General features: G+C 43.9%; 3 protein-coding genes across 6 annotated transcripts in view; 1 reads left to right on the forward strand and 2 right to left on the reverse strand.

Annotated features, from left to right (window-relative positions):
• Positions 1 to 63: 63 nt before the first annotated feature.
• On the reverse strand, positions 64 to 12,230 carry LOC108019517 (uncharacterized). Its single transcript, XM_036817458.3, has 6 exons — positions 11,864 to 12,230; positions 9,222 to 9,369; positions 5,553 to 6,628; positions 4,928 to 5,360; positions 3,218 to 4,864; positions 64 to 1,575 (listed from the first exon to the last, which is right to left on the reverse strand). The coding sequence occupies exons 2-6, from the start codon at positions 9,316 to 9,318 to the stop codon at positions 278 to 280; spliced, it is 4,551 nt and encodes a 1,516-aa protein (XP_036673353.3). The 5' UTR covers positions 9,319 to 9,369; positions 11,864 to 12,230; the 3' UTR covers positions 64 to 277.
• A 2,071-nt stretch (positions 12,231 to 14,301) lies between these two features.
• dsd (attractin-like protein dsd) lies at positions 14,302 to 25,002 on the reverse strand. The gene is made up of 8 exons (XM_036817363.3): positions 24,353 to 25,002; positions 19,985 to 20,221; positions 19,760 to 19,917; positions 19,550 to 19,697; positions 16,271 to 19,100; positions 16,126 to 16,212; positions 15,779 to 15,860; positions 14,302 to 15,715 (listed from the first exon to the last, which is right to left on the reverse strand). Exons 1-8 carry the CDS (start codon positions 24,619 to 24,621, stop codon positions 15,558 to 15,560), a joined length of 3,969 nt encoding a protein of 1,322 aa, XP_036673258.3. The 5' UTR covers positions 24,622 to 25,002; the 3' UTR covers positions 14,302 to 15,557.
• A 676-nt stretch (positions 25,003 to 25,678) lies between these two features.
• Tusp (WD40 superfamily protein Tusp) overlaps positions 25,679 to 26,369 on the forward strand; it is a 31,229-nt gene continuing 30,538 nt past the window's right edge. Inside the window, exon 1 of one of the 4 annotated variants that reach the window (XM_065865404.2) lies at positions 25,679 to 26,244. The gene's annotated coding sequence lies outside the window, so the exon portion shown is untranslated. The remainder of the gene's footprint in view (positions 26,245 to 26,369) is intronic. The other 3 variants (XM_065865405.2, XM_065865402.2, XM_065865403.2) reach the window with 3 other exon arrangements.

Below are 26,369 nucleotides of genomic sequence, written 5' to 3' on the forward strand. Positions count from 1 at the left end.
GAAAATTCTGATGTTGCTCACTGATATTTTTAGAATCTTTCCCCCTAAAAAAATTCAAAACTCTTCGATTTTAAAGCTTTATTCATAAATTAATCGTCTTAGGTTGCTAGAACATATGCGATAAGTATTCGATAGTGGGGGTCCCTCTAGTCGCACTCCCCTTTTGGCTTAGTTGGGGCAGAATCAGGGTCTCCGAACTCCTCCCCCCTAAAAGTAAATCTTAAATTTGCTCTCTTTTATTTACAAATTGATTTAGATAACTCAACAACGGCCAAGCCTACGCCTTGAACCCCTTCATGGTGTCCAGTTGGGCGTCCATGTCGTTGGCGGCCAGCACGAAGATGGGTGCGGAGTAGTCCACGGGCTTGTCGCCGCTTCCTCCGCCTCCTTTGACATATGGATTGCCGGCCTTGAGATTCCGGCTGCGTTTCAGCATGACATAGACCACAAATATGCTGACCAGGAAGGCGGAACTGGTGGCCATGATGAACAGCACTAGTTGGATGGACTCATCCTGGGCGGTGGCCGCCTGTGCCACTGGAACCACAGCACTTCGATGGACAAAGTGGGAGCGGGTCAAATCCGGCCGGAAGTGACCGCCTGCCAAGCGGAAGTCGCCGGCGGAAATGGCCGCTTCGATGGCAAAGGCCAAGTCCACCTTGGCCTCGTTGTGCAGCTCAAAGCGAACTATGGCGGATCCATCGAAGTTCTCCTGCACCCGCAGGTTCTCCACGGATTCGCCACCGAGCAGCTGCTGGAGCTCCCTTCGGATGGTGTCGTAGGCATTCCTCACACTCCGGCCACTGCTGTTGGTCAGATGGAGTTCAATGGCCACCGCCTCGATGGGAACATGACTGCAGCGACGATCGCCGGCTCCAAAGATGTGGGTGGCCTGCAGTTGGTTTCCGGCCGCATCCACGCACCAGCAGCTCCTGCCATTGCACTGTAAGGGACGGAAGGCTCCCGCCTCATCGCAGCTAACCGGAAATGGTGCAGTCTCCGCCAGAGCTCGACAACGTGTGGTCTTCAGCTCCATGGGCTTGAGGGTGGCCTGCTCCACGGACAACTGTGAGTCCAGCAGGGAGTTGGCCAGCTCGAGAACCCTTTCCGTGACACTGGACTCCGCTGCTGCGGCGGTGGCAGGCAGTATCCTGGCCTCCAACTCATCGAAATCCAAATCCTCGCTGGCCACATCATTCAGTTGGGTGAGCTGAGCAATCAGTTGCTCCATCAGCGGATCTCCGACATCGATCTTGCGATTACGAGCCTGACGGCTGTTGCAGATGGGTTCAGTCTCCCGGGTGAGGGTTCCTTTCAAGGGAGCACCCTTCTTGTCTGCACACCAGCAAACTCCTGGTGCATCCTCGCCAGCGGACGCCGGTTCGGAGGCAAAGGCGCGACTCACAATCTCCGTGTGACGAGTGTCCGAGAGTTGGGGCTGCTTGCCCAGACATTGCACTGGACTCCAGTGACCGGTGACAGGATCACAACGTGGTTGGAACCACACGGAGGAGTGTCCTGTTCGCTGGGCAGCCAGACTGTTCTTCAGCTTCAGGCGTTCGCATTGGGTAAGAACTAGGAATAAATAAAAACATATTTTAATGAGTTTTCCAAGGAAATTATAATTTTTTTTTTAAAAGATATATTTTAATGTAGAATTTTAGAGAATTCAACCACAAATTCAAAGAGGTATCCCACTTGAAAATCGGGATAGAATGGGATCTAGAAATTCAAATTTTGGGTTCCCATTCTGGACCCCATTGGAAATACGGAAAAATCTAACATGAAAATGTGTTAAATTTTCGACCCTCGCTTAAAAGGTATATTTTAATGTAGAATTTTAGAGAGTTCAACCACAAATTCATAGAGGTATCCCTCGTCTAAATCGGGTTCCAATTACTAAAGTTATGAAGTCTGGAAGTTCAGTTTTGGGGTATTGTTCTAAAACCCATTGGAAATACGAAAATGTCTAACATGAAAATGTGTTAAAATTTGGACCATCTCTTAAGATAAATATTTAAATGCAGATTAATTGAGAATTAAACTACAAATTCATAGAGGTATCCCACTTCCAAATCGGGTTCCAAATAGTAAAGTTATGGAATCTGGAAGTCGAGTTTTGGGGTATTGTTCTAAAACCCATTGGAAATAAGAATAAAATCCAACATGAAAGTGGGTTAAAATTTGGACCACCTCTTAAGTTAAATATTTAAATGCAGATTATTAGAGAATTGAACCACAAATTCATAGAGGTATCCCACTTCCAAATCGGGTTCCAATGAATAAAGTTATGGAATCTGGAAGTTGAGTTTTGGGGTATTGTTCCAAAACCCATTGGAAATAAGAAAATATCCAACATGAAAGTGGGTTAAAATTTGGACCATCTCTTAAGATAAATATTTAGACGCAGATTATTAGAGAATTCAACCAGAAATTCATAGAGGTATCTCACGTCCAAATCGGGTTCCAATTAATAAAGTTATGGAATCTGGAAGTTGATTTTTGGGGTATTGTTCTAAGACCCATTGGAAATAAGAAAATATCCAACATTAAAGTGGGTTAAAATTTGGACCACCTCTTAAGATAAATATTTAAATGCAGATTATTAGAGAATTCAACCACAAATTCATAGAGGTATCGCACTTGAAAATCGGGATAGAATAACTCAAATTATGGGATCTAGAAGTTCAAATTTTGGGTTCCCATTTTGGACCCCATAGGAAATACGGAAAAATTGAACATGAAAATGGGTTAAAAGTTTGACCCTCGTTAAAGAGAAATATTTTAATGCACAATGTTAGAGAATTCAACCACAAATTCAAAGAGGTATCCCACTTGTAAATCGGGATACAATATCTCAAGTTATGGGATCTAGAAGTTCAAATTTTGGGTTCCCATTTTGGACCCCATAGGAAATACGGAAAAATTGAACATGAAAATGGGTTAAAAGTTTGACCCTCGTTAAAGAGAAATATTTTAATGCACAATGTTAGAGAATTCAACCACAAATTCAAAGAGGCATCCCACTTCAAAATCGGGTACCAAGAACTCAAGTTATGGAATCTGGAAGAGCAGTTTTGGGTTTCCGTTCTGAAAGCCATACGGAAAAATCAAACATAAATGAATTTAAGTAAAAGGAGTTTCCCGTTTTTTTTAAAAAATCTCATTAATTACAACTTTTTAAGTTTTGGATTTTATGTAACAAAGATATTCTCACCTGGACACACGGAGTTGCAGGCCAGTTCGTTGTGGAAGAGGTTCTTGGTCTGGCAGGCGGGTGCCTCGGAATCGATGATCACGGAGAGGCACTTGTTGGCCCTGGGACTGAACCGATACCGAGTGCTATTCTTCTCTGATTTTCCAACAGCCAGACAACCATTATCCATGGACTCGAAGCAGACATCCCGGGTCTTGGAGCAGCAAACACCGCGATTACTGACCGGATTCAGCTGACAGGAGTGGGTGGTGGGACACACTTCGTGCTCATTATGGGGTCCACAGCTCATATCCAGGTCGCCTTGCTGGAGGGGATTACCCTCGGGGCAGACGGATGCTCTACGAGGCACACAGATGGGCATCTTGGGACAGGGGGTGTCCACACACTCAACGGAGATCAGTTGGCACTCCTCGTGCGCCGAGCAGCTCACCTCCTGGCAGTAGTTTCTGCATTCGCAGGTGGGACAACCATTTGTATCCATTTGGTAGCCACTTTCACACTGGAGGCTGCAGTTCCTCTTTGGACAGGCGAAGCTGGAGTTCTCCTGGCATTTGGGTGTTTCGGTTGACTTGACCTTAGTGCCGGGCAGGATCTTGCCCTGATCATCCACACACCAGCAGTGACCATCGGGAGAGCACTGGACCTCCTCCCATTTTCCATTCTTGGGATCACATTGGGCCACTGTCATTTGACGGGCGGGGATTCCCAGTTCGGAACTCTGGTGGAGTTGGATGGCCTGCAGATGCTGACAGGCTGTCTTCAGTTGGGGATCAACGCACTGGGTGCCACATCCATTGGAGCAACAACGTCGGGCTCCTTCACAATGGGCATCCGTGCGGCATTCATACGCACAGGTATTGGCATCCAGGTTATCCGGACCAGGAGGAACCAGATAAGGACACTGTCCCGGTTTCCTGGGCAGGCAGGCGGGCACTGGAGGGCAGTACTCACCCTCGCAGCTGACGTCCACCACGCGGCATTCCTTGCCAGAACCACAGGTTACACCCTCGCAGGGATCTCGGCATTGGCAGGCGGGGCAACGGGTATCTAGGTCCAGGGCAAAACCATATTCGCAACCCATCCTGCAGGTGAGATCCAGGCAGTCCAGATCCTCCCTTAAGCTCCGGCAGGTTTCCTCGCTGACATTATATCCACGAGATCGGGGAATCTCTGTGCCAAAGCTGTCCACACACCAGCATTGCTCCACTTCCATTTCCACCAGCTCATCCTCGTTCTCCGGCGGTCTCTTGGTGGCCGAGGCCACCTTCTTGAACTCCGTCTCGAAGAGCTGTCCCAATCCCTGCTGGCGATCCGCACCCATGTCTATCACCTTGGCACTGCGACCCATGACGGGAGCAGCCACCTGGACCTTGAGGGCACTGTCCTCCACTCGATAGAGCTTCAGGCGTTCCAAATCTCGTCGAGATCGTTTTGGAGCTGCACTGGCCAGCAGCATCCTCATTCGCCGAATGGTGTTCTCCTCCAGAATCTTGCGTTGCTCAGCGCGGGTAACCCGAATCATCTTCAGCTGGCACTGGCGACCCTCGTAGTCACCATCGGTGGTGCAACGTGGTGAGGGAACCGCCAGCTGCATGCCCTCCTCCGTGCCTTCCATTCGCTCCGAAAAGTCCCTCAAATATTCGCACACTATAAGGAGCACAGATCCTGGTTAGATATGAGTACTATATAGTTTTTCCTGGGATAACTTACTGGTTTGCTGATGCGATCCCTCCTCAGTTGGAGTTGGCTTCTCCGGCACAGGACAGCACACATTCTCCGTTTCCCGATGGAGTTTGGTGCACTTGTACTGCTCTGGGCACATAATCCTGTTGCTCATGGAGCGACCCTGCTTGGATAGCGACTCTGGTTCTGGTTCGAAAAAGGCCGTGGGCTGGAAACTGCGTCCTTGACGATCCTCAAAGCAGTACATCACCTCACCAGTGGCGGCGTCAGAGAGTGGGGTTCCCACATCGCAGGGATTGGAGTAGACTAGGTCAGGTTTGCAGACGGGCCAGGAGGCGCAGAGTGAAGAACCGGATTCGCACAAGGGATCGGTGGCCACCTCGCAATGGGAGCCAATGGAGCACTTGAAGCCATCGCAGGGCTCGGAGCACTCGCAGGTGGGACAGCCATTGTGGTCGTTCTAAAGGAGATTACCATTAATAAGTAAGTTTTGGGTAAGATTCAAGATTTGTAATCTGATATGTACTTTCAAAGGTAGAGAGAAATCGAAAATTGCATTTTTCATTATCAGTTTAACATTATTCAATGGTAGAAATATTATTTTTGACCGTGACTTTTCTCTTTTTTAGGATTTTTTTCTGATTAAACTTACCTTGAATCCATATTCGCAAACGGCTGCACAGATGTTGGTATCGCATTGCTCCATTTGGAAACTTCTGGCATATGACCTGCTGATCATGTTCTCCCATCCATCACAGTTCACATTGTTGGCAGCACCCATTGTTTCCTTGATCTTGTGTCCCGTTCGAGGATCCACACACCAGCAGACGAGTCCATTGCGGGAGCACTGTTTCGGCGAGAACTGACCACCAGGACCATTGCACTCAGGAATATAGCCACGTCCTTCCCGCTCATTAATCGACAGGATGTCGGCCAAGGCCTTGGCCTGATGACAACCCGTGACATTTCCCGGCTGCTGGCAATTGAACTGACATCCCTTGGTGAAGCAGCACTTCTCCATATTCCGGCACTCCAAATCGTGGGAGCATGGTGATCCGCACATGTAGCCCGTGCGTTCGGTGTACTCCGATTTATCCGGAGCTGGACAGAGTCCGGGCTTCTGGAAGGTCAGTGCACTGGGGCAACACACTCCATAGTCGTTTCCTGACTCCACCAGGCACTGGTAAAGTGGTGGACACTGCGGCTTGCCCGGCTCTTGGCCACACAGGAAGGGTCTCACGGTGTCATCGATGGCAAGGGGCAATCCAGCGGGACAGAGATTAGCCAACGATCTGGCCTTCTTGCAGGTAGGCACTGGAGGACATGGCTCCGATTTGCACTGCACCTCTTGCAGTTGACAGGATTGTCCACGAGGACACTCCAAGCCATCGCAGGGATCCCGGCAGCGGCAAACGGAGCATCCCGTGTCGGGATCTCTAGCGAATCCCGAGGGGCAGAACATGCGGCAGGCGGAGGCGGCACAGTGCTTGGGCTCCGAGCAAATCACTCCCGATCGCGTCTCGTTTCGACTGCCCGGCAATTCCACGCCGTACTCATCCACACACCAGCAATCTCGGCCAGCTTTTTCATCCTCACATTGGATGGTGTCGAAGTCACCGTTCTTCTGACAGCGCGGCACTCGGATAGATGGTCCCTCAAATCCCGATTGCAAGGCTTTGGCTCTTCTCGTCTCCGAACGTCTTAAGTGCTGACATGCAGTGAGATTGGCTATAAGGAAAAAGGAATAATAATATGAATTAACAATATTTCGTCAATACTTAATAGTAAGAAATTGTAGAAACTGATTAATATAAATAAATTCGGAAACGAACTATGTTTATATTTTAAAAGTCTTGGTCAAAATAGGGTAAACAATTTCTATGCCTTCGATCTGCCAACACTTAAAGTATACATAGCGTTCATACTGCTTATTTTACCTCGAGAATTCTTAATGTTTTAAAACTTTAACAACTTATTTTAGTTATTTCAAGGCATCCCAAAGTGTTTAAGAAAACAGATTTATATATTTTCGCTTGCTCATTAAAAGTGATATTGTTTTCTGTTATATTTTCTTTTTTCAGGGAAAGAAAAAAAAGTTTGACATACATTCGTGTTGTTCAACTACCGAATCCCACAGCTACGACAATTTCACTTTTATTTTTTTTCAAGACGTGACGCGTGCGTTGAACAAAAAAAAAACCCAGAGTCTATGAAAACTGCAAAATTTAAATTAAATATACAAAATGAAGTGGCCGACGGCGGTAATGCTGAAATTGTTGTTACAGTGCCAGTCATTTGCAGGTGATTTTTTTGGTTGCCCCATGGTCAGATTTGAATCGAGCGTTTTGTATGCGAATAGCTTGTCCACGAGGCGTATAAGCAATTCGCTTCAAATGGTTTTTGGCTTGGGGATGGATGCTATGAGCATTCTGCTTTGGGAAGAGCCATTCCATTGTCTCGACTGGGTTATGCAATTAAAGTGAGTGATCATCCCACCCCCCATTTTTCCCTATACCCGTTTATTTTATTGTCCAGCACGCAACGCTGACTTCGGGGTTGCAACAGCTGAGCTTTAGTTGCGTCAATGGCAGTCGTTATTGCTGGTCACTTCCTATGCACTTTCGATATATATTTAATGCATCAGGCATTATGCAACTGTCAGCGGAATTAAAAGTACCCAAAACGTATGAACACCGTAAGAAAATAATAAAATACCCTCAGGGAATTTCTAAAAACTATGGAGAATTATTTATAAAAATATATCTTTCCTCACTTTGATTTTTTTAAATATTGTTATATAAAACATATCATTCTAAGTCAAATAATATTATTATATAATTTTCAAAATTATGAACTACTTACAAATTATAATAAGGAACCCCATTATAAATTGCTATCAATATCCATATAAATTTTCACATATCAGTTTCGCTTTCTTTATGGTTTCTTAATGAAATAAGTTCCGATTAACCATAATTTAAGGTCATTTTTTCGGTACACATTTAATAAGCCATTTTCGACTGGGCAACCGCTGAGTAATCGCCGAACTTACTATATCACAGGAGATTTCTTTTTTTTCGCCGCACATCCGCCTTGGCTCATCCGAAATATTTACTTATTTTTATTTACTTTTCACTGCCTTTCTTCTGCGGCCGTTGGTTTTAATTTTCTGGAGTTTTCGCTAGAAATTGAATGAAAGTTTTTTTTGGCAGCGCCTCGAGCTCAAGTTGGCCATCAATTTGTATTTGCCGTTTGGTCAAGAGACAGCAACAAAAAAAAAAAGAAATGAAAATGGCTTTCGGTTTCTGTGGTGAATGAAGAAACAACAACAAAGCAAAAGCCGTCGGGCAGCTGGCAATTAAAGCTGGCCAATGATGAATAAAATCAGGCAGAAAAACAACGGCTATTTTGCAGTCGACTTTTATTCTCGCCACCCAGGCCAAATCGAGTTTGTCGCTTAAGTCTTTCGTTTGGCTTCCGCTCGGTGGGGAAAAACAGAAAAACGAGTATAAAACAGAACCGTAACGAAAACGAAATCAAAGCGGCAAACTGGTAAGTACCTAGAGAATTGCTGGCCTATTGTGAGTTTAAGTTAAGAGTGGGTCTGGGTCTGGGACCTCTTTTGACCGACTGACACAGTGCCATTCGCTGCATTTAGAAGAGCCGTCTGCTGGCCGCCTTTGTTTCCCTTTTGCCGTAGTTCTTTTGGCGCTGGCTGGTTCTTAACGGTGGCTGGCATATTTTTTTCTTTAGCTAAGCGCTTTTTAATGATGCCGTGCCATTTTTCACACCACCCAGACACACAGAGTTCTACACGAATTTCCACACGTCACGTTAATTATGCAGCTGCAACCTGGCATTTAATGAGCCACCAAATGGTCCACATTCCCCTGTTGCGGGTTCAATGACTGCTTATTGCCAAAAAAAGAGCAAAAAGAAAAATATAAGGTTCTCGCTTAAGAAGTCATTGACGTCAACCCTACCAGTTTGGCATTACACAGCAATAAAATCAGGGGTATTATGTGTGATATATATTTTCTGAGGTATGATATTTTATATAACAAGAGGTAGGAATTACTTACATTTTATTCTTTATTAAAGACTTTGAAAAGTATTCACGCTGAACAATGTATTGTGAATGGAAAAAAATCTAAATTAAAATATTTTCTAATATTCTTTTTAATTATTTAATTTTTTCATCGAACAAAACATTTTAATATTTGTGATTGTGCTTAATAGATGATGTTTTTAAGAATTTTATGGATTTAGTACACTTAAAAACCTAGTTTTTCTTACAAATTTGTTATATTTTGTTACTCACCATTGGATCGCTTGGCCTCCGAAACCTGCAGAGCCAGCAAGAAGAGGAAAAGGCAGCCGGAGAAGAGTTTCAGCCAACGTTGATCATAGTGTGCCATTTTCGGGCATCCAAGAGTTGCCAAAAAATTTCCTGTTTTCAGCTGCGTCTGCTGCAAGAAACCAAAAAATACAAGTCAGAGAGAGTCGTGTGAGTGCGTGAGTAATACATATATGGTTGCTAAGCCTTTTCGTTTGACGTCACACGAGCAAGCCAAGCCGTGAGATTCAAATTTCAGCTAGACACTTTCACTATCAATCGGTTGGGGCATTGGGCATACATTTGCATCTGCTTTCCGGGGCGCGGCAAAGAATTCAAAGCTATTCAGATTGCATAACATGGTTAGAAAGGGGAAGATCACCTCGAGGGGGTCACGAACCCATCGAAATACTGGCTTCCTTTTCTGCTTTTTTTGGAGCCCAACTGTCTTCGCTTTACGGCCGGGTGATTAATCTGCGCAGACATCGCCGCTGACGTTGACGTCGCTGCGCTTTCACTTTGCCAACAAAATACAAAAAAAAAAACAACCAAAGAAACATACAACGACCAGCGAACACAGCCAGTCAACTTTATACATCATTTATTTTTATTTATTTTTCGTCTTCTCTTTAAAATTCACTTTTGCGTTAGCTTTTGCGTTTTCCGGTCCATTGAAAATGGCTCAGATGCGGCCAACTCCCTGACCACGTCTTAATGACACCGAGGATTTTCCCTCATTATGCCCGGCCAATTATATAATGCATCTCTAAAAAAAATGTTAAATGACCATCTCATGAACGTAAAAAAAGTTTGTGGCCTAAGTCTTTTGATTTTTTCTTTGTTTTGGGTGAAAACGGCGAATGTGTGTGAATCATTTTCTCAATGGCCGGTGGCCGCATTTGCAAATGGCCAAACATGAAAACTCGCCAACACCTGGTCGATCCACAATGAAAATTCAACACGGAACTGGCGAATAGAAAAACCAAACAAAAAAAGAAGCAAAATAACCCACGAAAAACGGCAAGTTTGTATGCTTTTTGGCTGTTGCATGGTCTCTGAAAAACCAGGCCAGCCGCATTTTCACTGCAACCGAGCCGAAATGAAAGCCTGGTGACTTGAACTTGGGCCAAAACTTGGGCGCGCCTGCCAAAGATTTCACCTCGCTGGCAAAAAGCTGGCTGAAAAATAAAAACCTCAACATTTGGCTCTCAACTTTATCGTTTGTCATTGAGGAGGAGTCAAGTGTGGCTAATGGGTTGTGGGTACTGCAGATGGGCGACCTACGATGGAAGTCTTGACCCTGCCTGGCTGTGGAGTAAAGTTACTAGAGTGTAAAGTTAAATGATTGGTGAAACGAGGCCACATGTCAGTCGATGGGAGGGATATGGAAGGGGGCTAAGTACTGCATAACTGAAGGGATTTCATGGAGGCTTTGCGCTTAAAGCACTTCAGTTGGTAATACTTATAATCCTATTATGCGAGTGACAGTACTCAACCTTTAACCCACTCTCCTGGGAACTGGGAATTTCAGCTATTCCACTTCAAATCAAAATTTAAGTCTTTTAGTGTCCATTGCACTTCCAAGCTTTCCATGAAGGTACTTTATATAGCAAATATATCATGGAAGACACATAATATTTGTTTAAATACTGTTTTTATAACAGAATACCGAATTTGGGTACATATATTTATATATTACCTGAAAACCCACAGAAATTTCAAAATTGGATGTTCGCCAAGAAATCAAAATATTTATTAAGCCTTAGGGTAAACTATTTCGTATATGTTACATTTAACGTCCAATATGAAGTCTAAAATATAACATAGTATATTTATAAAAAGCTCATCTTTGAAGCCTTGATCTTTTACTTTTATATATCTACACATTTGGCCTTTTCCCTTGACTTTTGCCCTTTTATGGCCAACTTTTTAACGCAGTCACACTCCTACAAGCAGTTAACTTGGAGTTTGGCAAAGGTTACCACCTGAAGAGCACACTGGGAACTATCTATAATTGGATCAACCGAGTGCCGAACCCTGAGCCCATATTTCCCCTGGGAACCCAGCACTCCAAATGTTCCACTTTAAAGTCCAATTGCGAGTCTTACAGGTATTTTTGGCTCTTTTCCCTTGGCGGCTGGCTTATTGCCAACTTCTTTACGTTTTTTTGAGTTGCAGCTACAGTTAACTTCAGTTAGACCACACTTGCGAAATGGTTTTTTCGGCTTACGCCTAACGGTTCGGCTTGGACTGGCTCAGTTAATGTCGTTTCTACTTTGGCTCACTCGTTTTTAGAGCCGTTTAAATTGCGCATGTCGAACTTTTGAGGGGGCTACGAAAGGCCCAGTACTCTGACATAATTTCGTAATGAGCAAAATATTTGCACAGAATGCGTTGTTTACTTGGTTATTCCAGTTTTCGAAGAATCGCCAAGCCGTCGATCGATCAATGGACCGGATCGTATCGTAAATGCCAATAGTTCACCTTGAGCTTTCAATTAGCGTAGGCTCTTAAAATGATTGAAATGTTTTGCCCACCTTTGACACCTTTTACGAGGAGCACTTAAAGCTCGGATTTCAATTTCAATTAGCTCCGGACAAAGCCATACCCTCGGTTGCCCAACAAACCTGTTTAATTGAGATGAGTTTCTGCTGCTGCTGCTGCGGCTAATCCAATAAAAAGTGAAACTATTTGATTGGTTTGGGTTTTGGTTTTGGTTTAAGTTTCGTTTTCGGTTTCAATTTCCAGCGGTATGTGCTTTAATCCAGGTGCACAGCTGGCCGGTGCTATGAAATTAGCAATTTTCACTCGAAATTTCACTGGGCACACACAGAAAGGCGTTTTTTTTTTGTTGTTGTGCCAAATTCGGTTTTCACTGTGATCACTTTTGCAAAAAACTCTCTCGCGTTTTAAAATATTTTTCAGCTACTGATCCGCGGCGGTAATTCAAATTCGCGTGCAACCTCAACGGCGGGCGTTGCGCATTTGAGCTTTTGCAAGACTTCGCGGTGGCCAAGTAGCTCCCCAGTTGGCCAAGACGGCTCCGTCAGTTCGATCGAACATGTTGCGACTGCGGCACGAACTGCCAAAAACCAAAGCCCAAAACAAGCCGAGCTCTAACTCACTTAGAGGCCCTCTGACGCATTCTGGGTTATGCGCAGTCGCAAGGCCGGTGTTTTAAAAAATACCTATCTACTAACTATTCAAAGGTTTAATCCAAAAATAGCTCTTAAATTTAATAAAAGAAAACGTTTATTATTGGTTGTTAACTTTAACAAATAATAAACGTTTTCTTAACATAAAAATTTTACAAAAATGTATTACGACTTAAATAAAAAGTGTATACAATTTAGAAAATCTAGTCTCATATACTTCTATATGTAAACTTTCATACAGCTTTTTTAATTACTTAAGAAATAAAAGGTAATATGATATAAAAACGTCAGATTTTCATTTAAAAATGGTTTCAATATTTGGCATTATCTACTCACAATCATTTTTTAAAACCCCACCATTCATTGTTCTCTATTTTCACATTTAAAGATATCTATAAAAAAATGTTTTCTCCTTTCCAACTTCCGTTGAAAATTAAAAACTTTCCCAGAGATCGAATTTGGGGATTTACAATAGGAAAAAAAAACATTAAAAATACATTGCTAAAAAATAGGTTTGTAGTTCTGCGGAAACGATGAAAAGATCTAACTGAATTGCGAACATTGGAAAAGTTAATATGAATAAAATTAAGAACAGGGTCGTATTATTAATTAGGTCAACTAGCGGATGAAAAGAGTAAATATTTATGAACAAACATATTTCTATTTAAATGTGGTAAATTGTAAACATTTTTTAAATAATTAGCAAGCCCAAACAACAAAGCAATTAATGTGTGACCCTTTGTCTGGAACTCGTAAAGCTGTTATGCTGTTGTTAATGAGAAATTTTGAAATATGCTGCGTAGCTGGTATAGTTTTTGTGGGTTCCTCCCATATGTGGACACTTATTCATGCTCCAATTCCACTCAAAACATTTCCTTTTTGGTTCTGGCTTAAACTTCGGGCGTTCCATCGTTGATTCATAATGATCGGTTCAGGCTGATTATTATTTTTGATGGAGCGCAATAGTTCACTTAACCTAGTGCGTGTTGGCCTTCGTGGGCCAGAATTAGCTTGGTAGTGGGTAAAACCGTAAACCCGCACTTCGGATGACTCAACTTGGGTATGCACAAAATGTGTTTATACATAGGGAATAAGTTTTTGAAATAACTACGTCAATGCAGACCATCAAGGGCAGTGAATTCGGCTGATGGATGTTTTGACAGAGATCTCTGGTGTTGGGCACTTCCGCTTCGTTTCGGATTTCGCACGCTTTTGCCATCGTTCGCAGCTGTCGGCTTTCTTCTTTAATTTCATTAATAAAATCGTCATCATTAAATTAAATGCGGTGCTTGTGGAGATATCGTGACACAAAAGCCACTCAAATTGCCAAAGATGTTCGAAAATGATGGGCCCATAAAGAAAGGGGCAAAGAGAAAAGCAGGAATGGGCCACCCCAATCACAATCACAATCACAATCAACATCCGCATACGGGAAAGAGAGCTTCTACCGAGCACACCACAATTACTCCAATCGAACCTCGACCTGAATAAACAGCTCACATTTACCCGGTTTATCAGGCCATGTAGCCGCGCCCCCAACTTTGGCGCCCCCCCCCCCCGAAGAAAGTGAAAGTTCTGTGAAATGCATGGGATAACTGGAATCCGCGGCAGTAACGAGTAATGAAAACAAAAGCACTTCACTTTGCTTACATTTGGAGTGTCTTTTTATTGGTTAATAAACTAATATATGATTCTTTATCTATGTATATCTTGTTGTTGCTGTTGCTGTTGTTTGCGGTCAGGGGTCAGGGGTCATTTAGTTCTGGTATAACAAACAAGGGGTCTGTTATTATCTTCGTTTTGCATTTATTTCTGTTCATTTTCTGGTTTTTGGGGTTTGGAACTGGGTTGGCAAGTATCTATATTCATAATATTAAGTGTATGTCTCTAAACGCATTTTACAATTGAAATTAAATTTCGTAAATGGACTTTATTAGATTGTTTTTAAAAAAATTAAATAGATTTACAATTGTCTGTCTGCTAACCCGAAGCGATCGTCAACATCTCTCGGCTGGAGATTGTGTGTACTTTGAAAGGTTTTGTGTTCTTAAAAGATCTCTAGGTGTTAGTTAAAGTTTTCGACGAGTGCCTTTTGATTCTAGAGGTTGTTCCATTTCTGGATTTGTATTACAGAGAGTGCATCTAGTTAGTTGGTGTGACTTGTCTTAGTTTGAATTATCAAGTTAAATAACTGTGTGAGTTGTTTCTGTTTCTGTTTTATTTTTTTTGTTGCCAAGAGGAAACCTTACGATTAGTTTGTGATTTAATTGGAATTTTGGTAAATGTTGGATCTCATCTAGATTGCATGTACAATTTAATCGTTTGATTTGTTTTGGGCGCGTTCTCATATCAAGAGCTATTTGTATATGTATAACTACTATCTATATAGCGTTAAGAATTTACGTATTTTATTTACACTTGCATTGTTTTCGGTTTATATCTTGATCCACTCTTGCGTTGTAAATATTTGCACGGATATTAAAAACAGAAATATTCCTATTATGAACACAGTATTGCATGTCTCCGTCACCTAGCTCCTTGTACATGTACCTATCGTCTTTTTTGTTTCTCGGTCATCTGGCTTTGTTCATCACTTTTTGCTAAGATCAATTGAATGTCTTTTGTTTTTTGTATTTTCTTTTTGACTCTGTTTCCTTTTCTGTCCTGACACTGTCGCGGCTTTTGGTGCAGCTACTGCCGAGGCAGCGCACAAAATTTGCATAAATAAATTCTAACAACACGCTTAGGCTATGTGGTTAAGTAAAAAAAATACATTAATCATTTGAATACAGCTGTTGCCATCGAACTTAGCTCACGTACGCGGTATAAATAATAAATTAAACATTTATAACTATTGCAACGCTACTCGACCTATCAACTATATCAAATTGTATATAACCGTATATAAATATGTCCTTTTGCTAAAAATTATTATTATTTGTTTGTTTCTCTCGTTTCGTTACTAGTCTATGCATTAAAGTAATAATAACTGCGGATTATCAACTTGCTAGCTTGCCTTTTGTGTGTGTGTGGTTAGTAGAAGAAAGTCGGGGCAAATATTCTATATACTCGTACTCGTACCTATTCGCTAGTTACATATTATCATAATTATTATCAGTATCGTTATCATTATTACTTTATGTAGGTAAGCATAGTGTTACGGTTATTATGTACAACTGTCTGGGTGCTGGCTCTGCTTGCGCTTCGACTTTGGCTCCTTGGGATGCTGATCGATCGACGGACGACGCGGATTGCCCAACGTGACTAAGGCGCTGGCCACGGCCAGACCAGCGGACTGGCCGGAAGGCGCTTGCGAAAGGCCACCTGGGGGTAAAGGGTTCGATCAGTAAGAGATACATATGGTATGGGATCTGTTTTCATCCTTACCCGTGGGCAGCCGGACTAGAAGCGAGAGCACAGCGGCTCGGTTGCCACTGCAAGGCTCTAATGCAATAGGACTGGGGCATTCCTGAGAAAGAAACATAATTAATATTGCTTTTTATAATATTGTAAGGTAATAAGATTGTAAATTAATGAAATGACACTGGGAAGTTCTCGGAAATGCATCTTTAAAGTATTTTATATGGATCATTAGGTACCTCTATCGAGTAAATTCGCGAATGGATCAGCTTCCATAAATAATAATCTAATAAATAATATAATTCCCAATACGGATACAGCCTATAAAGCCCGCTCCCAGCTTCAAAAGTTGATGATCTTATTTATTCGCCCACCTTTTTGCGTTTTTTGGACAAGTGGCCAATGCCTTCCAGCGTCAGACTCAGATCAATACTTTCTCGGTTCTCGATATCGACCAGCACCTGTGCAAAATAAACAGATTAAACTCTATGATACAAAGTTTTCTTCCTTGAAACTCACTTGTGAAAACGGTCGACTCGCCATCTGTTCCATTTCGACGAACAATCGTTGTCGCCGCCGGAACATATCGTATTTTTGCTTGATCTTCCACAGGACGGCGGCCATCAGCAGCAGCAGGAGGAAGCATGAGGAGAATGTGATGAAGAACTGCTGCAGGTTGAGCTTGGGGTACTGTGAAAAGGCAATCTGTATCCATATTGGAGGCTGGAAGTCGTGCACGAAGACGTAGAACGTGGTCAGGGAGCTATTGTCGTCGGGCGAGTGGCCGAACTGGTAGTCCGTCTTGGGGAATCGGTGTCGGAACGTTGAGCAATTAACGCCCACCAAGATGAGCATGTCCGGGGAGCCGGCTCTCTTCACCGAGATGTCCATTTTGGCCGGCACGCTGCAGGTGATTGTGAAATCAGCATCGATCTCTGGCTTTCCCGGCGAGTTTCGGAAGTTGATCTGCGTAAAGTGGCGGTCCTCCTTCTTCGACAGATTAAAAGTGAACTGGTAATCAATGGTCAGCTCGTAGTAGCAGGAGCCCTTCAGTGGATCCCCATGGTAATGGTTCTGGGAGTCGCACTTCTCGCAGTGATCTCCGACAATACCCTTGGTGGTGCAGAAACACTTCCCAGTGTCCGGATGACAATAGACGCCCTGGCCATTGCAATCGCAGCGCTGGCACTTGCCTCCGTTGATGGGATTGCCCCAGTATCCAGTTCGGCACTTCTCGCAGTGCGCTCCCGTCGTCAGATTATTGCACGGCTGTTCGCAGTGCTGTTGGTCATTACAATACGAATGTCCGTTGCAATTGCACCGTGGACAGGAGGTAAAAAACCAGTGCTTCAGCTCACACTCCTTATCGTCGTAGGGCGCCAGTGCTCCGCCAACCACACACCTGCCCAGTCCCGTATTGGAGCCATTGTCACACCATCCGCAGGCAGGATCATCCAGGCACATCTGACAGCTGTTGTAGAAGCCACACTGGGCACTCGAGAGCGCCGTGGTGCTGCCCACAGTCAGCGCAGTCGATTGCGTCGGAGCAGATCGGCACTTGGCGGTAAAAGTGGTCCACTCTCGGCACTGACCATAGGGAAAACTGGCCGTGTAGGCATTGCGGTCCACGCAGCGCTGCTCGTTCTGACACCAGATGCACTCGTCCTCCGTGCAGTTCTGGCAGTTGGTCAGTGTAGCGCAGGCCGGAGTGCAGGCCACCTCATCCAGCGTCCGGTTGACAGCCATTCCTCCCGAAGAAGTATAACTCCGGCAGCGGTTCTGCTCCGAGTCCCAGCGACAGGCCAGGTTGGCGGAACAAGCGCGACAATTGTGCAGCTGCTCGCACACAGAAGACACCAGGTGTTCTTCAGTGATGGGACACGAGTCCAGGTGCTTGGCATTCAGCGGCGGACTCGCCGTGGACACTGCCTGCTGGGTGGACGACTCGAAGAAGACGGAGGCCATTGAGGTGGTTTCTCGGCACCGCTCCTTGCTGCACACTCCATTTCCGCAGTATGTGCAACCAAAGGCGGTGGACACGCAGGATTGGCAGCTGGCCAGTTCCTGGCAACGATGAACATCGTGCAGCAGCTCCGAGGTGAGCGTGAGCCGGCTCTTCGACGGACAGGCCACGTAATCGTACTGCTCACGTCCATATATCGCCGATCGCTGGACCTGTGTGATGGCAATGCAGCGCATCTTTTGCACGTCCCAGATGCACTTCACTCCAGGTCGGGCACCCGTGCACTTCTCCTGCTTGGTGTAGTAGTTGCAGTATCCCGGCTGGTAGCGGAGCATATCACTCAGCAGCTGGCCATTGAAACCACCGTAGATGTACAGCGACTCCTCGAACACCACTGAACTGTGGCCGAAGCGGGCCAGATCCGCCTGCAGGTGGCCCGGCATCGGATGATAGTGCCACGAGTCGCAGTACACGTCGTACACGAGCAGGTCCTGGCTATAGCACTTGGCTCCATAGCTCTGCGAGGTGTCGTTGTGCGTGTTTCCACCGAAGACCATCATCAGTCCCTGGCTCACAAAGTTGGCCGTGTGGAGCAGTCGGGCACTTGGCGCCGCCGACAGCAGGCTCCAAATCCGCGTGGCCGGTTCATAGGCATACAGCCTTGAGCTCAGCACCTGACTGGACTCACTCTCGGAGACAATGCCGCCGTAAACGTACACCTTCTCCGTGAGGAAGTCGTAAGCGGCACTGTGTCCATAGCCGCCCTTCACCACATAGCCGGTGGTGGGAACGATGCGCCACTCGCGCGTCGCAAAGTTAAACTCCTGCACCGTGTTGAGGTAGCCGTAGTTCGGCGAGTGCCCGAAGATGACCACCATGTACTGGTAGTTATTCTTGTCCCCGTAGCCGGGGACCAGCGTCGCCGTGTGACCCACAACATGCAGGGGTCCGCACATGGCCGTTACTCCTCCAGTGGCATTGCACGCGGAATCCGCTCGCACCGAGATGTTTGCCCACGTTCGCGCCGACACATCAAAGGCCCACAGCTCGTTGGAGATGCCTTGGCCCTTAACCACACCGCCGTACATGAAGATCTTGTCGCCGTACATCACGGTAGAGGCACCATATCGCTTATCGGGAACCTCGCCCCCATCCTCCGGGTGCACAGTCTCCCAAACGTTGCCGTTGAAGTCGTAGGTGGTCATTAGCTCGCCTCGTCCGTAGGATTCTCCGCCCACGATGTGCAGTGTGTCGCGCCAGATGGTGGCGCCATGGGAGGCGCTGCCCGCTGGCGCCGGCGAGTGCTTCGGGTGGACCGTGGACCAGGCGCCATGGGCGCTGATCTGACTGCAGTCGTCGCCGGCAAAGCCTTCGTTACAGGAGCAGCTGTAAGAAAATACAACGTTTAATGGGTAATTGAAAATTAGCCACAGGCCCTATTCCATTTTCACATAGATGTACTCTCTACTCAATATTCCTCCCCCTTTTGTGATTTAGTTTACTCCATTTTACACTTAATTAAGCTACTCAGGCAAGTAATTGCATTCTAAAATTAGATGAGTGACAACAAGTTAAGTATAGATAGTGGTCTAAGTAGAAAACACAATAATAAAACTCTCTAAAGGTAGCTAACCATTTTAAAGGGCTTTTTTGTTTATTTTTTAAGCCATCGGTGCCAATAAAAGTATATATAAGTAGAAATTTGGAACGTATTTTTTTAGTTTTGGTGTCCTTCCTTTAAGAAAAACAAAAAGGTAGAAACCACTATATAAACTTTGAGTAGAACTGTATGAAAATCAGAAGAGGCTTGTGCTTAACAAATAAATCCAACTAACCGCTCCTGGTCGAGTCGGCAATGACCCTGGTTTTTGGACTCCGAACAGTTGTTGGGACAGGCGGCAATGTTGCAGGCTTCACCCCTGTACATGGGATCACAGATGCAGTCGCCATCACGGCACTTGCCATTGCCAGAGCACTCAACCTCTGAAATGGTAAGGGAGTATTATGATTCTTCTTAAAAACAAAGACAAACGGGATGGACATACCATCACTATCCGAGGGACAGCCATTCATCTTGTAGGTGAGGTTGAAGCCGGACATGTTATAGGCATCATCGCTGAAGAAGTGCACCAGGGCTGTGCCGGATCTCGCTATCACCTGTGGCACTCGGCGAATGGAGAAGTTGCCGCGATACATGAGGCCACTAAAAGAAGGGAGGCAAAACCAAATGTTAGTCATGAACATTTATTATAATATGAGACCAAACCCACCTGAAAACCGCCAGCAGGGGCGAGTCCACACTGTCACCATCGTATATGTACAGGTGATCCCAGCCACACTCCGTGGCGAACTCCCGCAGGTGGATCCGTATGTTGGCCGTTCGCGACGGATTGGTGTTATGTCGGCGGTTCCAGTGCGGATGCCTGGCATCGATTAGCCAGCTGCACTTGACACTCACCGAATAGTTGCCCCATCCGTCGTGTATCGTGCCCATGGGATGGTACATGCTGGAAGATTGAAAGATGTGGATGTGGATATGGAATCCATTAGCTTTGAGGTGGCAAAATAAATCAATTCCTCTATCGATTTAGCGATAGTGCAGCGGGGCTCATTGCACATGCACGTATGCAAATGGCAATAGCCCGATGCTGGGAGAAGATAATTGAATTTGCCGGTCAGCCAGTCAGCCGGCCAGCGGAATTGCAATCTACAATTGATACGGTGAGAGTGTAGATGAGATAGTATACCATCCTATACATCGTAGTACGTAATACGTATAGTATGTGTTGACCGAACTGAAGCCGCTCAACTGTTGACTCGGCGGCAGACTCAGTCGCGCAATTCTTCACTCTTTGGGCATTTGTTGCCCGTGGCTTTTGTTCCGCCAAACGGGGATTACGACCAGAAATATGTCTGGAAGACATAGTATTGGACGGAACTTGTGACAACTTAAGAGCTTGAAACTCGATAAGGGTATCCGACAGTCGCCTGCCAAAGTCTTCCTTTGTCCGTCTTGTTGTTTTCTTAGTGTTTTGTTTTCACATCCGCTTATAAATAACTGCTTTCCCCTGATTTAGTCGCTCTGATTTCAATTTACAGCTGTGCGAACACAAAGCACAGTACGAATATCTACTAGTATGGCAATTAAGTTTTAGCCTGTACTTGCAGTAACGGTCTTAATAGTTGATCTTTAAACTTTTCAATTGAAAGGTCAGGGAACGAGAAGAACTGATGAAGGTGAAAATGAATATTCATTAGTTTAATTATTGACCATTTTGCCCTAAACTAGTTCTTAATTATTATGAAAAACAGTTTTTAGTATAGCAGTGTATCAACACTTTGCGGAAGCTATATAATCAATCTTTAGATAAAAAGTGGGCTTTTTATGAAGTAAAACATCCATATCTTTGTAGCCCAACCATGATAAAATGTCCGTATATCAGAATAATATTACCTTAAGTAATACAAATTTTTCAAGATAGATATAAATTTAAAAATATTAAATGGTTTCAGCACCAACATTAAATTGAGTCGTAAATTCAAATTGTTCCCACAGCTTTAATTGCAACCCTATATACCTATTGTTTACCATTTGAAAGGCAACTTTTGCCAACTCCTTCAAGTTGTTTGTTTGCATAAGTTTAAACAATTAACTCATATAGCCAGTGTACTCGGAGAAAGTGGAACCAGTAGCCTTCCGCATTCTAAATGCGACTCACGTTACACCAAGCAAGTGCCGATAAGTATTGCATATAGCACACAAACAGTTGCAGTCAAAACATTAGGAACGCCCGCCTTTTTTGGCTTGCTTTCAATGCGCAAATTAAATTTAATGACTTTACCACATAGTAATCTATATAAAAATAATTAACATTGGGGTTTTCAGTCGCATATATATATATGTAAATTATTTCCAACTCATCATTATCAACTAAAAATATGAGAATTTATGTCAGCGTTCGTCGTCATAATTTTATTATTTTTGTTTGTCAGAAGTATGAATTAGAGCAGATCAATAAAAACGATTTCTTTTTTACTTTATCGCTTTAGATGACATTAAGTATTTTGTGATTTTGATTGTTTTTTTTTTTGTTTTCAAGAAATATTTTTTATTTACTATGGGCTATGTTATGGGTTATTTTTCCCATATATAAAAGACAAAAGCTGTTTCCAGACCCTCCTATTTTTGTGACCGCTTCTGTAAGAGACTGCGTCGTGTGGGCGTTGTGTCTCGGTCAGTTCTAAACTTTGAGTAAACACTCGTCCAGCCGGGATGCAGCCCGTGCCTGGGACCACATCAAGCGATAGCCACGAAAAATCAATGTTGGGCAAAGATATATTTACACACTCATTGGCAGCCGGTGAGTCACTCTGTGCACTCGAGCGCTAAGCTTACGCACAGCTTTGGAGATGGTAAATGGAGCTATCTATATGATGATATATGTGTGTGCTGGGGAATCGGGTGCCAGAGTAGGTGAATATAGGCGCCCTCGTCATGTGGCCAATGGGTTGGAATGCATTGGGAGTGAGGCCGAGACTGGGAAACCAGTTTGATTGTGCCCTGTTTTTGCATAGAAAGCCGGCAAAAGGCCATTTCACTTGGTGAATCGTGTAGCTCAACTGGAATCGGGAAAAAAACGAATAAAAATTCACAGGCGATAAGCGGACACACACACACACAGATGATAAGGCGGACTCCCTTATCACTGCTCATATTGAACGGACAAGTGTGTAGTCCCGGAATTTATGGCCTGCTAAAAGCTGCGATCCAACCATTCAACAATCCACCGCTCAACCGCAGGTCGGGATCAGGGGTCTCTTTATGGAATGGAACAAACTGGTTTCTCGATGGTGTGGCAGGTGAAACGACGACCTCAATGCTCGAGTGCGCAAATTCCAGGTCCCAGGTCCCATCATCATCGCCGTTGGAGGGGCTTTAATTAATGTCAAGATAGAACGCTCGCTTATCGCGCTTCGCTAGCAAATAGCAGTTGTTAAGAAACATAAACAAACCATTTCATAAGCTTTATGACGCCAGCGTGAACTTGAGCAACCAAACTGGCCCAGCTAGATCTCTAACATGTCTATATAATATCTGTATAACATATGACGCCTGCGAAAGCGACAATATCTTTTTGACCTCTACTTTTAAACGCCACTTTATGGCTCGCAAAAAACTGTTATCTTATTGTTTGGCAAAACAAAATCACGCTTTTACTAGAGTAACATTTGGAATTCACATAAAAAAGGGGTCTTGAAGTATAGAAATCTGTGTTATAAACGAAAACCAAAAATTTTAAGCGGGCTTTTATAGACCTTGGGGTATATTTTATGATATGCAAAGGGTGATTTTGTTAAAAAACCATATTTGGTTTTGAGATTTATGGGATGTTCTTTGTATAATTATGGAATTATGATTCCCTCTTTATAGATTCACATTTAAAACTGGTTCGATTACCTGTGTTTCGTTCTAAGGAATCTTGACAGTAGATAGTAAAATACTTTGTTTTCGACTCAGATAAGATATACGATACATGGCGAGTAGTAAGTGAATTTACGAATACGCCTTTTAAGATCTTTATTTGATGATACTGTTAAAGGCCTGTTTCTATCTCTATTTTATTAAAGATTGGATTAACATGGAGACTATGATACACAAGTAAATAACTAAAGAAAGAAAGCTCCAAGAAGCTCATATGGCTGAAGGCAGGACCCAAAAAACACTAACCTCTGCCACGAACAAGTTCAAAGTCAAAGCGGACTAATTAAATAATCCGTATTGGAAGCATCAGGAGGCGGAGAAAGCGGAAAGCAGGTGAAAGAATGTTTAGAGAGAAATGGGAGAAAGAGAACGGGAGAAATGGGAGATGGTGAATGGGGCAGAGTAGTGAGTGGAGAGTTAAGACAAATCCGGCCAAGAACCCGTCCGACCAGATGAAACTGAACCGTTGCCTGACACAAATAGGCCGGGCCAAAAAAGGTAGAGGAGATTTGATTGAATAACGTGCAGTGAATCACTGGGGGGACAACGACTAAACAGAAGAAAAAACTGATATGATATTGATGACTTTACCAGCTGCCAGCATTTTAATTGATATGACATATCTTTAATACCCGAACATTTAAATTTATTTTTATTATGATGAGAGAAAACATAAATATAACTGGGTTTCAAACCTTTATTTTGATATCTTAAGTAAAGAATTGATTTCGATTTATGTACATTATCGCTTAACAAATGATAAGAATATTGTAAAAAGGTTACTAACTCGAGAGAGAAAATATACAAACGATAGCCTAATCAGAAAAAATATTTGATTCAAGTATCAAAGAAGCAGCCCTCTGATTTAAAATGAAATGATATAGAACGTATCTATATTATTTTTTGTACGTGTAAATATCTGGTTTTAATCGATCTGTTTTGTTTTCTGTGTATGACTTGTTATGAGGGGTTAACGAGTTGTTGGAGTTATAGATGTTGGAGGCTCTACTGTATCTATAGGATCTTATCTTTTAGGCTATAGAACTAGCAATCTGGTTAACTTTACGACTTGATATGGTTGGTGGGGGTATGGGTTTCCTGCTTTGTCGATGTGTCCTGATCTTTCTCGGATTTTGACCCGGTGACCTTCACTTACCGGACTTTTCCCCCGCAGAACTGGCACTCCGGTCCCTGCCAGCCGTCGGCGCAAAGGCACTGGCCGTCCTCCTGGCACTGCCCGTCGTTCTGGCAGCGTCCTCCATGGGCGGTGCAGTTGAAGGCGGCCGCGCGGTGGAGTCCGCTGAAGCAGCCGTGGAAGAGGAGCAGCGTGAGGAGGAGCAGGCATTTTCGCCTGTACTTCGCATTGAATGTGGGTGAGGTGCTGCTCCGGTTTGGTTGCTTCAGCGGCTGCTCCGCCAGGCACATGATTCCCTTAGTTGATTCCGATATTCACCGCCCCCGCAGCTGCAGCTTCACATCGTCGTCGTCGTTGTCCTGCTGTCCGGCGAGTCCTTCGATTTTCGCGACTATTGCACAATTTTCCTTTGGGCCTTTCTCCCTGGCCTGTTTTTCTTTTTTTGCAATCTTTGCAATTCGGGGCAACCCAAGGCCCCCCGCTCACACACACACACACAGGCACACCCACTCTGGAAACACACTCACTCACACTCGCGTACGCGGCTGCACAACAAACAATATTGGCGAAAAGAAACAACAACCTGCATCCAGCGACTGGCAAAGTTATTGACAATTTAACAAACGAAAACGAGAAATCTGCTGGGCGGTCAGTGCTGCACAACGCTGCACTGCTTCGGCGTTGCAGAGTACTGGCTAACGGGTTGCAAGCAGGGCTGCCTACCCATCTTCACTATCGATAACAAATGCTGTTTATTTTTTAAGAACATTATTAAGTAATGATGATAAGAAAATATGTTAAGATAAGCTTACACTTTAAAAATATAAGCCATAAGGCATAATTTTGTTGCATTCATAATTTATTATATTTTATCTAAAAGTTATCTATATTTTTTAAATTCATTTTAATTTAACAGACTAATAAATTAGCCTCTCGTATTTATTGTGAGCTGCATATAAAAATATTCATCAATATAACAACGTTATCCTATCAAATTATTAAACAGGGTATATATTAAAAAAGTAATTTCAAAATAAAACAAAATGTAATACAATTATTTTTATTTTTTCTGAAACTTAATATCGATACTGTTATCAGTTAGATACTTTTTGTCAGCCCTGGTGATCACCTGGTCAGGTGTCACAGATACAATCGATAACTTATCGTGGCAAGCAGTGCAGCCCTCGCGGGCGTTACAAGCCTAACAGCACAGTTACAGTTACAGCTTTCTGTTAGCAGCGTGCTGCTATGTTTATTTGTTTATTTAAAAACTAAAAATAAGTGTAGAATGTAGAGTAGCATTATCAAGACCTTGGAAAATTGCGTAAAGTTGTGTATCGTAGGAAAATATAAAACTCTTGTTTAATAGAAAGTAACGTCCCCGCTTACAGTAAACAGAAAATCAATACCCGTTAACAACAACCGGAGCGCGTAAATTCCGTCAGTTTGATAAGAACTATGCGGATGAGGTGTCCCAGGCGCAGGCGCGCTCTCGCCGCCCCCCTTATCCTACGGAAAAAGCCTGCTAACTTTCCGGAATCGAAATTCTCAGACAGTCCACGTTCGGGCGTCGTTGCAAGCAGTGTGTGCTAACGGTACTCCAACCGCGCTGCATGTGCGTTCCCCGTTTGCATTTGTGTGCGTGTGTGTGAGACAGGAGAGGAGAGGAAAAAAAAATAAGGAAAATAACAGGAAATCGGGAAAAAGTAACGGGAACGTCTGCCCCAAAACAGTTGGAAAAACACACACACACACCGATTCCGTTGGCAATGCACCAATTTTTCGGTTGAAAACCCGTAATTCGATTGGATTGGATCAGTTCCGTTTTCCCATAGCAGCAGGACTTTCAACGGTACGGTAGCACTTCAAGGAGCAGCCAGAGCAGTGCCGAGAAGGGGGCGGGGACTTCACAGGTGAGTTGCGGAATTCCGTTGTCCCCTGGCTGGCAAACATCCTTTTTAGCCTCTCTCACTCGGTGGTGGATTGGCCACGGCGAATGTCTATACCACAGGCCAAATTCCCTAAATCGAACGGATTA

The sequence above is a fragment of the Drosophila suzukii genome, chromosome 3 (assembly GCF_043229965.1).
Source record: "Drosophila suzukii chromosome 3, CBGP_Dsuzu_IsoJpt1.0, whole genome shotgun sequence".
Classification (NCBI taxonomy): Eukaryota; Metazoa; Arthropoda; class Insecta; order Diptera; family Drosophilidae; genus Drosophila; species Drosophila suzukii.

What these genes read in the sequence shown, in the direction of transcription:
- LOC108019517 (XM_036817458.3), bottom strand. Translation starts at nt 9,318, where the DNA reads ATGGCACACTATGATCAACGTTGGCTGAAACTCTTCTCCGGCTGCCTT. An exon ending in GGAGGCCAAGCGATCCAATG is followed by an intron (nt 6,629 to 9,221) that starts GTGAGTAACAAA and finishes TTTTCCTTATAG; the next exon opens with CCAATCTCACTGCATGTCAG. An exon ending in TTTGCGAATATGGATTCAAG is followed by an intron (nt 5,361 to 5,552) that starts GTAAGTTTAATC and finishes AATCTCCTTTAG; the next exon opens with AACGACCACAATGGCTGTCC.
- dsd (XM_036817363.3), bottom strand. Translation starts at nt 24,621, where the DNA reads ATGTGCCTGGCGGAGCAGCCGCTGAAGCAACCAAACCGGAGCAGCACC. An exon ending in CTGTCCCTCGGATAGTGATG is followed by an intron (nt 19,698 to 19,759) that starts GTATGTCCATCC and finishes TTACCATTTCAG; the next exon opens with AGGTTGAGTGCTCTGGCAAT. An exon ending in CGAGTCGACCGTTTTCACAA is followed by an intron (nt 16,213 to 16,270) that starts GTGAGTTTCAAG and finishes TATTTTGCACAG; the next exon opens with GTGCTGGTCGATATCGAGAA.